Source organism: Podarcis filfolensis (assembly GCF_964270895.1).
Source record: "Podarcis filfolensis genome assembly, chromosome: 15".
NCBI lineage: Eukaryota > Metazoa > Chordata > Lepidosauria > Squamata > Lacertidae > Podarcis > Podarcis filfolensis.
This window is the reverse complement of record NC_139618.1, coordinates 26,180,590-26,193,377: the sequence shown is the minus strand read 5'-3', so window position 1 is coordinate 26,193,377 and position 12,788 is coordinate 26,180,590. Positions and strand designations below refer to the sequence as shown.

The 12,788-nt window shown below is 52.6% G+C and overlaps 1 protein-coding gene across 1 annotated transcript in view; it reads right to left on the bottom strand.

The window, feature by feature from the left end:
- Positions 1–529: 529 nt before the first annotated feature.
- Positions 530–12,788, bottom strand: part of LOC310750662 (uromodulin-like) — a 32,718-nt gene continuing 20,459 nt past the window's right edge. Inside the window, exons 4-5 of the mRNA XM_083589140.1 lie at positions 5,007–5,127; positions 530–2,019 (exon numbers count right to left, since the gene is read on the bottom strand). Of these exons, the coding sequence (XP_083445266.1) occupies positions 1,868–2,019; positions 5,007–5,127 (273 nt within the window). The 3' untranslated portion in view covers positions 530–1,867. The remainder of the gene's footprint in view (positions 2,020–5,006; positions 5,128–12,788) is intronic.

The window sequence follows — 12,788 nt, the reverse complement described above, 5'->3', positions numbered from 1 at the left end:
ACCACTAGTGTGCAGTGTCTGGGAAGTCCCAGGGTGATCACATGGCACACCTGATTCTCAAATGTCTCCTGCTTAACTCCTTCACTCAGGAATGGTGTGGTGTGGTTTATGAAGTTACATAAGAAGGGAAAATCCCCAACCCATCCCAAACAGCTCAACCCTGCAGAAACATCCCAACAAGTAATTAAACTTTTATGAGTCCTGCTGGTCAGTGGCTCAAGTTGCTTCATAATCTGACCAGCAGTGAGAAAGGGAATTAATTTCACTTAATTGCACACTTCCTCTCCCTCTCCCTCCCTCTCTCTCTCTCTCTCTCTCTCTCTCTCTCTCTCTCTCTATGATCTATCAGACACAAAGCTGAATTGCAGAACTGAGAGCTGCCAAATTTCAACATCTGGATTTTGTTGTCCTGAAAATTCCTCCCCACCCCCAGTTGTAGGTAAGTTTAAAAAGTTTTTGTCGGCAAGGAAGAGAACTGTGCACAAGCTCAGAGGCATCCTTTATTATTTCACATGCTTCCAGGGTCTAGTACAGAAAGCAGGTTCTATGAATCAAGTCAGTCAAGTCTAGTGACTAGAACTTCAGCTTGAAGTAATCATCTGCCCAAACTTGGCCCCAAATCCCACTTCACAATATCATACACCTTTTCCTTCGAGGCAGAGAAAAAGCCCAAAATGATGTTAGAGCGCAGAATACCAAACTGAAAAATGAATCAACAGGCATTGTGATGTCAGTGCCAAAGGAGCACTAATCTCCAAATCAGTTGGGAATCATAGTTTTCTCTATGTCAACAGATTAAGCAGCCTGGCTAGGTGGATGAGGTGAAGGACAAAGGAACCCTAAAAACTGATGCACAAGCTATCAAGGCACTATGATTAATCACATTCAGAAAGCAAATGACTGGGAAGGCAGGGTAGTGGGAGAGATGCAAGGAACCCACGAGTCATTTTTTTCCAGCAGCTAAAGGATTTCTAAAGAATAAACAGCAGAGGTGCAGTTAAGAAACTTTAAACTCTGAACCTGAGTGGTCTTACGCCTGCCCCCGGTCAATATGCAATACTTTACTTCCTTTAAAATTAGGCACGTCAGCCCAGCTGCAGTTGGGGGACCCACCAGCCCTGGACTACTGCTGCCCCCCTAGTCCTGTCTAGACAGCACCGCTGCTGATAAACAGGGAACTATCCAGGGAGAAGTCTCGGTTCAGCTCTTCTAACTTCCATGGATCGCAAAGGACCTGTTTGCTTATCCTTTCATTTCCCTCCCCCTCCCTTCAGATCTGTGACCTCTTTCTTGACTTGGACAAATTCCTTCCACATGAATGCAAGCCAAGGTGCCTGACCAGTATCGTCTGAACGTTAAGCCAGTAGTTGTAATGCTGCAGCAAATATTGCTAACACAGTAGAGCATGGAAAAAACAGGGATACGGCAGTTAAATCCCAGGAGATAATAACCGTGAAACCCAACAATCTCCTTTCAGGAGGAAGATTCCTGACCCCTGTCAACTCTTGGGAATTTCTACTCCCAAATTATTTAGGATCAATGCTGCCAACTAGGCTCTAAAGAAGGGCCCCTCTTTCTTCTCAACCTTGGCTTCTGAACTTCCAGTCTCCAAGGTGGAGACACAACTCACATGGGGTCCATTAGCCCATCAAAACCTTTTCAAGCCAAGCCTTTTCTCTCTTTCAGAATGTGCCGCCCACTCCAGTGACACCTCTGCAGTTCTTAGGTTCTCTCATGAAGAAGGAAGGGAGAGAGAGAAGCAGAGACTTAAAAAGCAAGCAGCAGTGTGTTCCCAATTTACACTGGCGGCAGCGGCAGCAGCATCGAATCATGGCATAGCTACTGGCAGCAGCTAGCACTGAGGGCTTCAAGGAGCTTCCATTCTTTGGGGCTCCAAGGCTGCTGCCATTTTGATTTGGCGCTTCCGATACAACCAGAGAAGTACGACGACAGACGTTAAGACAACAATGCCGGTCGATAAGCCTAGAAGAGCAGGGAGCATCATGGTCATGTCAGATCCTGGAAAGATAAATGGAACGAGAGTTGGGTGGGATTGGCCAATGTTGCAACGTGGTAGTAATTCTTTCCTAGGTGTCCCCCGTATTGCAGACATGTAAATTTAAAATTCCCCGCAGGTGAGAACAAAGTGCCACCGGCACTGTGCAAATGTCCAACCCAAGATGCAGGACTGGCAGTGGCAATCCAGGAGCCCATGTGATGGAGAAGCTGAAATCCTGAACACTTGGCCAGCCTGAGGAGACAGATGCTGTTATGGGTTTTGTGGGGTCAGCCTGGATGATATCCTTGAATCCCTTCCAGGCCTGCAGTCCTACATCCAGTAAGAGTTAGAATCTAGTTGAAGAGGCTGCAGAACCTGCCCAATCAGTCCCTGTGTTAAGGTAATGGCCATTTTGCCCTCATCAGCATCTCAAAGATGTTGCAAGAGCTGCAACAGCAATGGTGCTCTCCAGCCTAATGGGCTGGCTTTCCCCCACCGCCCTCACTGAGCTGCAACATAGGGAAACAATAGAGTTGGTGAGTGTAAGATGGAGACACTGAGGCATGTTTTGCTCTGTGCAGGGGCTCCCCTGGGAACCTGGGGGCAAGCAAGATCTGTTGGGGTGTTGCTGCTGTGATCACCTCCATCCTATGCTCAGGTGGCATACATGTGTAAATAAAACCATATACAGTGGTACCTCGGGTTACAGATGCTTCAGGTTACAGACACTTCAGGTTAAAGACTCTGCTAACCCAGAAATAGTACCTCGGGTTAAGAACTTTGTTTCAGGATGAGAACAGAAATCGCACACCGATAGTGTGGCGGCAGTGGAAGGCCCCATTAGCTAAAGTGGTGCTTCAGGTTAAGAACAGTTTCAGGTTAAGAACGGACCTCCAGAACGAATTAAGTTCTTAACCCGAGGTACCACTGTACAGTCGTACCTTGGTTGACGAACGCCTTGCGACTCGAATGTTTGTGCTCCCAAACACCGCAAAACCAGAAGTGAGTGTTCTGGTTTGCGAATGTTCTTTTGGAAGCCGAGCGTCCAACGTGGCTTCCACAGCTTCCAGTTGGCTGCAGGAGCTTCCTGCAGCCAATCGGAAGCCGCGCCTTGATTTCCGAACATTTTGGAAGTCGAACGGACTTCTGGAATGGATTCCGTTCAACTTCCGAGGTACGACTGTATCCCAGAGACACCATATTCTCTGCTGACCTTCATTCCAAGGAAACCAAACCCTGAGCTTGCCACTCAGAAATTGTGGTGGCATGTAAAAAATATTCTGCAGCAGAAAAGGATCAAGAGGGATCAAGAGCATTGCTCTCTACCCCACCACTCCTAATGGGCACCAGCCACCCCTGAGTGTGTGGGGTTAGTGTGCATGTGTTTGTGAATGCATGTCCTCCCCCCCCCAACGTTCACTCATTTGTGTGCATGTCAATCCTTGAATGCTGGCAGAAGAGAAGGTCATGCTTAGAAATCAGACCCATCATCCCTAAGATAGGTAAAGGTAAAGGTACCCCTGCCCGTCAGGGCCAGTCGTGTCTGACTCTAGGGTTGTGCGCTCATCTCGCTCAAGAGGCTGGGAGCTGGCACTGTCCGAAGACACTTCCAGGTCACGTGGCCAGCGTGACTAAGCTGCATCTGGCGAGCCAGCACCAGTGCAGCACACGAAAACGCCGTTTACCCGCTAGAAAGCGGTCCCTATTTATCTACTTGCACTTAGGGGTGCTTTCAAACTGCTAGGTGGGCAGGAGCTGGGACCGAACGACGGGAGCTCACCCCGCCGCAGGGATTCGAACCGCCGACCTTTTGATCGGCAGGTCCTATGCTCTGTGGTTTAACCCACAGCGCCACCCGCGGCCCCTCATCCCTAAGATAGTAGAACTCGAATCCTGCAGGGCTCACTTTTGCTGAAATATGCATGGGATCAAGCCATAAAAAATGTGGAGCTGGAACAAAAGAACCCAGCCTAAGCCTGTCTGTCCTTTGCTTTCGCCCACAGCAGGGGTGCAAAGGTGAGGGGATTAGCAAACCTAATTTTAATCCCCGCTTCTCAACCTGTGATGATGTCCCTTCAAGCACTCCTTTTCTGATGACCTTGTTGCAACCCTAGGAAAAGCCAGCAGCTAGTATACTGCTCATATTTATCATTTATAGGGAATGTCTTTTCTCTCTCCTGCTTCAAGAATGCATTGCACATCTCTCTGCACATCCCAGCAATCCTGCAAGAGTTTCACAGGTAGGCAACTGTGGGAGAATTATTTGCCCAAAGTTATCCACCAAACTCATGGCAGACGTTAGACTTAAATCCGTTACCCAGATCCAAGGAGCAAATTCAGCCTTCCTCAACTTGGTGCTCACCAGGTATAAGGTAAAGGTAAAGGGACCCCTGACCATTAGGTCCAGTCATGACCGACTCTGGGGTTGCGGCACTCATCTCAATTTATTGGCCGAGGGAGCCGGTGCACAGCTTCTGGGTCATGTGGCCAGCATGACTAAGCCACTTCTGGTGAACCAGAGCAGCGCACGGAAACACCGTTTACCTTCCCGCCGGAGTGGTACCTATTTATCTACTTGCACTTTGACGTGCTTTCGAACTGCTAGGTTGGCAGGAGCATATTCAGCCTTCCTCAACTTGATGCTCACCAGGTATGTTGGACTGCAACTCCCATCAGACCACCAGTTGGATAGCTCAGCCAGTAGAGCATAAGACTCACAATCTCAGGCTTGTGGGTTCAAGCCCCACGTTGGGCTAAAGATTCCTGCATTGCAGAGGGTTGGACTAAATGATCCTCATGTCCCTTCCAACTCTGTAATTCTATGATATGTCCCAGCAGCAAAGGGATGTGCTGACTAGGGCTGTGATGGAAGTTGTGGTCCAAAACACCTTGGCAGCAGAAGGCTCTAGCTGCTAGACTTGTGCAACTCTCTAGTTGCTACCTGGAAACCTTGAGGCAAGGGGAAGAATGAAGAACACAGGCCACACACACACACACACACACACACCTGTAACTGGTCCAGGTGTAAACTCTACCTGGGTCTTTGGAACCGGTCCGAAGGAGATTATGTTGTGGCGGGTTTGGTAACTGTCCCTGCTGCTTGACTTGGAAAGGGTACTTAAGCAGCTCTGGGAAGGAAATGGAAGGATTATTTAATGTGGAGGCTGCAGCTCAGTTTATTATTATCACATTATTTATCCCTTGAAAGCACAACATTAAAACACCCACACAAATTGGAAAGGGGAAAGAACCCCATTAAGGCTCAGAGTGCAGTAGGGGACCTTGGGGCCTCATATTTCAGCAGTGCCCTGTGCAATGCCATAATTCAGCACCCCCCGCCTCTCAAGCTACGTTCTAAATAATAGTTGTGGCTTCCCCTGCAGCCCTGAATAAAATATTGTAGGGGTCCAGGTAAGCCCTGCCGCACATAGTTGATCACATGACGTAGTGCACAGACACACTATTTGAATGGGAATGTCCATTATCTTTGTGGGGACCCGGCCCCCTCAAATATTTTATTGTGGGGGGGCTGAAGCCCCCACGACTCCTAAGAATTCGCTCCTATGCCCCCAAGAGTCCACACCCTGGGTGACCAAACTGGTCATGCTCCCCTAAATTCTCCTCTGCAGAGATGCAAGGTCCAGCAAAAGGCTTTATTTTTATCCAAAGATTTTTTGGTTTCTAGAATGGCAGTCTGCGGCAGGAGTTGGTTACAGAACAGCAACTGGAGAAGAGAGGAAGGGGAGAAACATAACACATTAAATAAAGCAAGAAAATAAGTCAGGGGGGTAATTACCGCCTGATAATTTGGTTTGGATGTCATGTCTAAAAGTGTCTTCCCTTTGTTCCCCAAATCCTACTGTCAGGGGTTCAGGAGCAGAAGGGACGGATGGAGAGGAATCGGAGGGAGAAGTTAGCGACGATAGCCGACCAAGGTCCCTAAGTCTCTCCAGCGAATCGGAGGATTCACAGAAAGGGGCTCCCGTGGGCAGAGCTGGGGGGTTGCCAAGAGGGGCACCTCAGGAAGGAGGGACCAGAGGGGATTCAGAGAGCAGCAGCTGGAGATCCGGACCAGCTACGCCACCAGAGAGCAGCAGGGGGGAGGAGTTCCAGGCACCAGCGACAGGCAGCTCTCCGGCAGCAGCCACGCCTGCGTCGGAGAGCGAGGAAACGGTAGAGAGGAGGGTCGGAGACAGCGCGCGCGCGCCAAGTTCAAATGTAACAGAGGGAGGCGCAATGAGCAGCCCGGAAAGGGAGCCAGGTCCTAAAGCCCGCCGAAGGGAGGGGGAGGAATCCGAAGGGTCCGCATCCGAGGCATCCAGGAAGGAAGGAACCCCGGGGGGTGGTAGGACCCAGAGGCGAAAGGAGAGACGCAAAAGGTGGAGCAAGGCTAGGGTCTTGAACTGGTGTACAGGAGGCGGAGATTCAGATGGGACTTCGCCGATCTAGGGAATAGACGTAGAGACGCACGCTAAGATTTGGAAATGGAAACTATACTTCAATAAAGACTTTATACCGTTCTACCGGCTAGCGTTGGTCCTTTGTGAGCCGGGACCTAGAGGCAGTCTCTGACAGTAAGTCCCATCTCACAAAGTTTTCATCAGTTCTCTTTGACTCAAGCGGCGTGTGGGGAGCGAAGCAGGGAGGAAAGAGGACTGGTGCCTTGGGAGCTCACAAGAGTCAAGCGACATGTCTACTGAAGAGCAAATTGCTTCCCTGCAAGAAGCGGTAACGCAGCTCAGCGCAGAGATACTCGCCTCCAGGAAAAGAGAGGATGAAGCGGCTGCTGCATGCCGAGATCTCCAAGCCAGGTTGGACGTGCTTACTAAGCAGGCACAAACGGGGTCCAGATCCGAGGGGATCGGGTTGGGGAGGAGAGGAGGCAGCATTGTATCTCACTTCGATGGGAATTTACAGCAGTACCCCAATTTCCGAGCAGACGTGCAGTTTGCGCTGAAACTGCTGGAAAAAGAGTTTAGAGATGAGCAGGAAAAAGTGGGGTTTATCTTGTCTCATTTGCATGGAGACGCGAAAGCATGTCTGCGCAATCTGTGGAGAGATATGGACCCAGCGCTCCAGAGTTCAGCTGCATTCATTAAAGCGATGGATTCTTGCTTTCTATCGAAAATAGACATTGACATTGCCCGTAAGGACATATTTGGGCTGAGACAAGGGAAAGCCAGCGTGAGGCAGTATCACTCCCGCTTTTTTGCATTGGTCAATGCCTTGGGGTGGGACAAGGATTCCCCCCCCGTTAGAGATCTTTATTGGGAAGGATTGAACCCCCAAATCAAGGATGAGATAGCGCGGGGGGAGAGACCCAAAAGCACCCAGGAAGTGGTGGACAGATCGCTCGCAGTGGGGGTGAGGCTGGAGGACCGCCCATGGGACAGAGAAGAAGGGCGTTGGGGACGCACACCAGCCAGAGCGCCCTCCCTCTTGCCCAGGGATGTCGCGCGTGCGCAATCAACGCCTCCGCAAGCAGGGGGGGAGGAGCCAATGGAGATCGGCGGTGCTAGAGCTCAATCAGCCACCAGAGCCTTAACACCGGGAGCAGTCAAAACAAAGCAGCCTAGAGGGAACAGGAAGTGTTACATCTGTGAAAGTCCTAAGCACATGGCGAAAGAGTGTCCCCAGAGGCTCCACAAGCACACTGCAGCTTCAATGACAGTAATGGGAGCAACTCAGCAAAGTGAACCACAGCAGGGAAACGAAGGAGTCTGGCTGGAAACAGAAGCACTGGGGGCCAGCCAGGCGAGTCAGTAAAGAAGTCCCCAGAGATTTTGAAGCCCACGGATCCCCTCCCGCCCAAACCAGTGGTGCAGCTCACCGCATCGCTCCAGCTGCCCAGTGGTCTCACTTTAGAAGTGCCGATTACGATTGACTCTGGCAGTAATGCGGACTTTATCGCACTGGAATTCCTTCAACAACACAACATAGCGCTACTGCCAGCCACACTGCCCCTGAACGTTGTCACAGTGGATGGCAGGGAACTGCTAGGGGGGCAGGTGGTACAGCAGACACCACCTATGGTGATGCAAATTGGGAATCACCGAGAAATAATCAGCTTCAACGTCACCCAATTGTCGGACACGCCAGTAGTTCTGGGAATGAGTTGGCTACACAGGCACAGCCCAGCATTGGCATGGTACCAACGCCAACTGACTTTTGGCTCCTCCTACTGTGCGGAACACTGCATTCTGCCTAGACCAGAAGGGGAGGAGGATGACCCACAGTTACATTTGGGCACGCTGCAAGCAGTACCTCTCAAGTATTCTGAATTTTTGGAGGTGTTCTGCGAGAAGGAAGCGGACAAGCTACCCCCCCACAGACCCTATGACTGCAAGATTGATCTCCTGCCGGGGGCGACGCTGCCAACAGGGAAACTGTATTCCATGTCTGAGGATGAACTGCAGGAACTTAGGGAGTTCATAGACCACAATTTGAAGCGCGGGTTCATCCGGGAGTCGAAAGCTGTAGGGGGCAGCCCAGTATTCTTTGTGAAGAAGCGAGACACGCCCCAGAAGAGGCTTGTAGTGGACTTTCGAATTTTGAACTCGAAAACCAAGCCCTCGTCCTTCCCCATGCCCAAAATAGACGACCTGCTCGCGACGGTAAGGAAAGGACGCGTTTTCACCAAGTTGGATCTGCGAGGCGCGTACAACCTGATTCGTGTGCGGGAGGGCGACGAGTGGAAGACGGCCATGTTCACACCACTGGGCACCTACGAATACAGAGTTATGCCCTTCGGATTACAAAATGGCTCTCACTGTTTTCAAGCCTTTATGCATCACGTGTTGGCGGGACTCCTTTACAAGAAGTGCGTATGCTTCCTGGACGACATCCTGATATTTTCTGAGTCGCGAGAGGCGCACGAGAGGGATGTCAGGGAAGTTCTGCAGAGACTAAAGGAGCACAGGCTGTACGCCAAGCTGGAGAAGTGCCAGTTCGACGTGACGGAGGTGGATTTCCTGGGCTATAAACTGTCGGACAAGGGGCTCGCCATGGACAGCGCCAAGGTTCGCTCAGTATTGGACTGGAAAAGCCCGCGCAATCGGAAGGAAGTCCAGCGGTTTGTCGGCTTTGCCAACTTTTATCGCAAGTTCATCAAGGGGTTCGCTATGCAAACGGCGGCCATCACCGACACGCTCAGCTCCAAGAAGAAGAAGTTTCTCTGGACGGAGGAAGCGGAGCAGTCCTTTCAGAAACTCAAGCGTCTCTTCGCGTCCGAGGAGCAGCTGCTGCATGTGAATCCCAGCAGACCAATGAGGGTGGAGACAGACGCCTCAGACAGAGCCGTGGGAGCTGTACTGTTGCAACAAGACCAGCAGGGGGACTGGAGGCCGTGCGCCTTCTACTCAAGGAAGCTCAGCAAGTCGGAGCAGAATTACACCATCTGGGACAGGGAGTTGCTAGCCATCCATGCAGCGTTCAAGGCGTGGCGGCACTTCCTTATCGGAGCCAGACACACAGTGCAGGTCCGCACGGACCACAAGAATCTAGAGTACTGGCGCACGGCGAGGTTCCTGAATCAGAGGCACATTAGATGGGCAGAGTTCTTCGCGGACTTCGACTTCAAGATAGAGTACATCCCGGGTGACAACAACATCATGGCGGATGCCTTGTCCAGAAAGCCGCAATACCTCGAGGAGGAGGCACCGTCGGCAGCCAAGCACATTTTCGCACCGGAAGCGTGGGCTTGCGCTTCGGCGACCGTGGATCTGGACGCCGTACGTCGAGCGTTGCAGGAGGACCCCTTCGCGCAAGCCAAGATGGAGGAGGTGCACAAGGGCACGGTGAAGGACGACGAGTTCCAGATCAGAGACGGGTTGCTCATCCGCAAGGGAGCACTCTACGTGCCGGGGAATGACCTCCGCGCGAGGGTGCTGCAGCAGCTACACGACGCCCCCACTGCCGGGCACTTTGGCAGAGAAAAGACTGTAGAACTAGTGACCAGAGACTTTTGGTGGCCCAAGATGCGGGGGGAAGTAGCGGATTACGTCTCGAGATGCGACACCTGCCAAAGAGCCAAGTCAGTGCACAAACCGCCGGCGGGATTGCTGGAACCGTTGCAGACGCCGTCTGAGCCGTGGGAACGGGTGGCCCTGGACTTTGTCACGGATCTGCCCAGTTCGAGGGGAAAGACGGCAGTGCTTGTGGTGGTGGACATGTTTACCAAGATGGCACACTTCATCCCGTGTGCGAAGGTGCCCACGGCAGAACAGACCGCCAGGCTGTTCATAGACCACGTGTTTAAGGTCCACGGTCTGCCACGATCTATTCTATCCGACCGGGGGCGGCAGTTCATCTCGAACTTCTGGCAAAAGTTGATGGGCATCCTGAACGTCAAGATCAATCTAGCGTCGGCGAGACACCCGCAGACCAACGGACAAGCGGAGAGGGTCAACGCCATCATGCAGCAGTACCTGAGATGCTACGCCAATCAGCAGCCTAACACGTGGGTGGACTACCTGCCCCTCGCAGAGTTCGCTTACAACAATACGAAGCACGTGTCGACGGGGGTGACGCCGTTCTTCGCCAACAACGGGAGGCATCCCAGAACCTTCCCAGGTTTAGAGAGAGTGGGGGAGGGGGAGCCGCAGGCAGCGGAAGACTTAGCGTCAGAGTTGCAGGAAGTCCACGAACAGCTTAGGAGGCAGTTGGAACTGGCCAAGCACGCATACAAACTGCAGGCTGACAGACACAGGAGAGTAGGGGAAGACATACAGGTGGGAGACTGGGTCTGGTTAGCAGCGCAAGCAGTGCCGACCAAATCGTTGGCCAAGAAGAAGCTAGGGCATAAGCAGCTAGGGCCTTACCAAGTCCAGGCACAGGTCAATCCAGTGGCCTTCCGGTTAGCGCTTCCGGAGGGTTCCAGAATGCATCCGGTGTTCCATAGATCGGTGCTCACGCCCTACAAAGCACCGCATAGATTTCAGGAGCCAGGCACAGCACCAGATCCGCCCAGAGAAGGACCCAGGGAAGGGGGGTCGCCAAGAGGGGAGCGCATCAACGAAGCCACAGAGATTTTAGACTCGAGATGGGGGGAAGAGGGAGTAGAATACCTTCTTGCCAGAGAGGATACCCCGGCCAGCGCCAACAGTTGGGTGCCGGGCTATGCCTTGGACGAGCCTCTTCTCAAGGAAGAGTTCCATGCCATTTTCCCACACAGGCCCATGCCAGCCGAGTATTTCGACGACTGGCTCTTCACACCCACACTTTCAGGCAGCACGTTCCTGGGGTTCGACTCGGACGAGGAGACGGCACCACACATACGCTCTCCGGAGGGTTCAACCTCGGGTTCTGCCTCAGACCGCTCCTATTGGTGGGATACTCAACCAGAGGAGCAGTGGCGCAGGAAGTGGCTGGGGGGTCCCTGGCAGGCATCACCCTCAGAGGGGAACGGGGGAGAGATGGACATGGACGTGTTGGGGGAGGACGTGGGATTTGAACACGAAGGCAGGGAGATGGAAGCAGAGGAGATCGACGTCGACGAGCGCACGGAGGAAGAGCCAGACCTGCCCGATGTGATGTACGACACGGGGGAAGAACTGTATCCGGCACTCACCCCCGCCACGACGGAGCACCCAGAACCCACACCGGAAGGAGGGGAGGGGGGAAGGGGGGGCTTCGAGGGGGGGATGGATGTCAGGGGTTCAGGAGCAGAAGGGACGGATGGAGAGGAATCGGAGGGAGAAGTTAGCGACGATAGCCGACCAAGGTCCCTAAGTCTCTCCAGCGAATCGGAGGATTCACAGAAAGGGGCTCCCGTGGGCAGAGCTGGGGGGTTGCCAAGAGGGGCACCTCAGGAAGGAGGGACCAGAGGGGATTCAGAGAGCAGCAGCTGGAGATCCGGACCAGCTACGCCACCAGAGAGCAGCAGGGGGGAGGAGTTCCAGGCACCAGCGACAGGCAGCTCTCCGGCAGCAGCCACGCCTGCGTCGGAGAGCGAGGAAACGGTAGAGAGGAGGGTCGGAGACAGCGCGCGCGCGCCAAGTTCAAATGTAACAGAGGGAGGCGCAATGAGCAGCCCGGAAAGGGAGCCAGGTCCTAAAGCCCGCCGAAGGGAGGGGGAGGAATCCGAAGGGTCCGCATCCGAGGCATCCAGGAAGGAAGGAACCCCGGGGGGTGGTAGGACCCAGAGGCGAAAGGAGAGACGCAAAAGGTGGAGCAAGGCTAGGGTCTTGAACTGGTGTACAGGAGGCGGAGATTCAGATGGGACTTCGCCGATCTAGGGAATAGACGTAGAGACGCACGCTAAGATTTGGAAATGGAAACTATACTTCAATAAAGACTTTATACCGTTCTACCGGCTAGCGTTGGTCCTTTGTGAGCCGGGACCTAGAGGCAGTCTCTGACACCTACGGACACTTTTGGAAGGAGAGGCATTCTGGATATGCTCAGAGGTACCCTGTTCTTTTCTGGGCAACCTCCCCAGGGTCACATGTCAGTGCGGGGGAGGGGGCCGGAAGTGAGTGAAGCAGAAAATGCAAATGTTACCTTTGTACAGTAGGTTAGCTTCTTCACGCTCACATACCTGCTTACAGAATCTCAGCACTTTCTTTTTTCTTAATTGTTTAAAACGATCATTGCTAAAACTCGGCTGCTAGGTAGCATAACAACTGCGTAGACATCAGCTGCTTAGAGAATATTTGCTAAACCTGAGCTGCTACTAAGGCAGCTCAGCTCAGATAGATGCCTTAGCTTGCATCCTTGCCAACAAACTAAAAGAGGGGTAAATTACACAGTGCATCTATTTTCTACCCTTACACCTCTTGAAAGGTGTAAG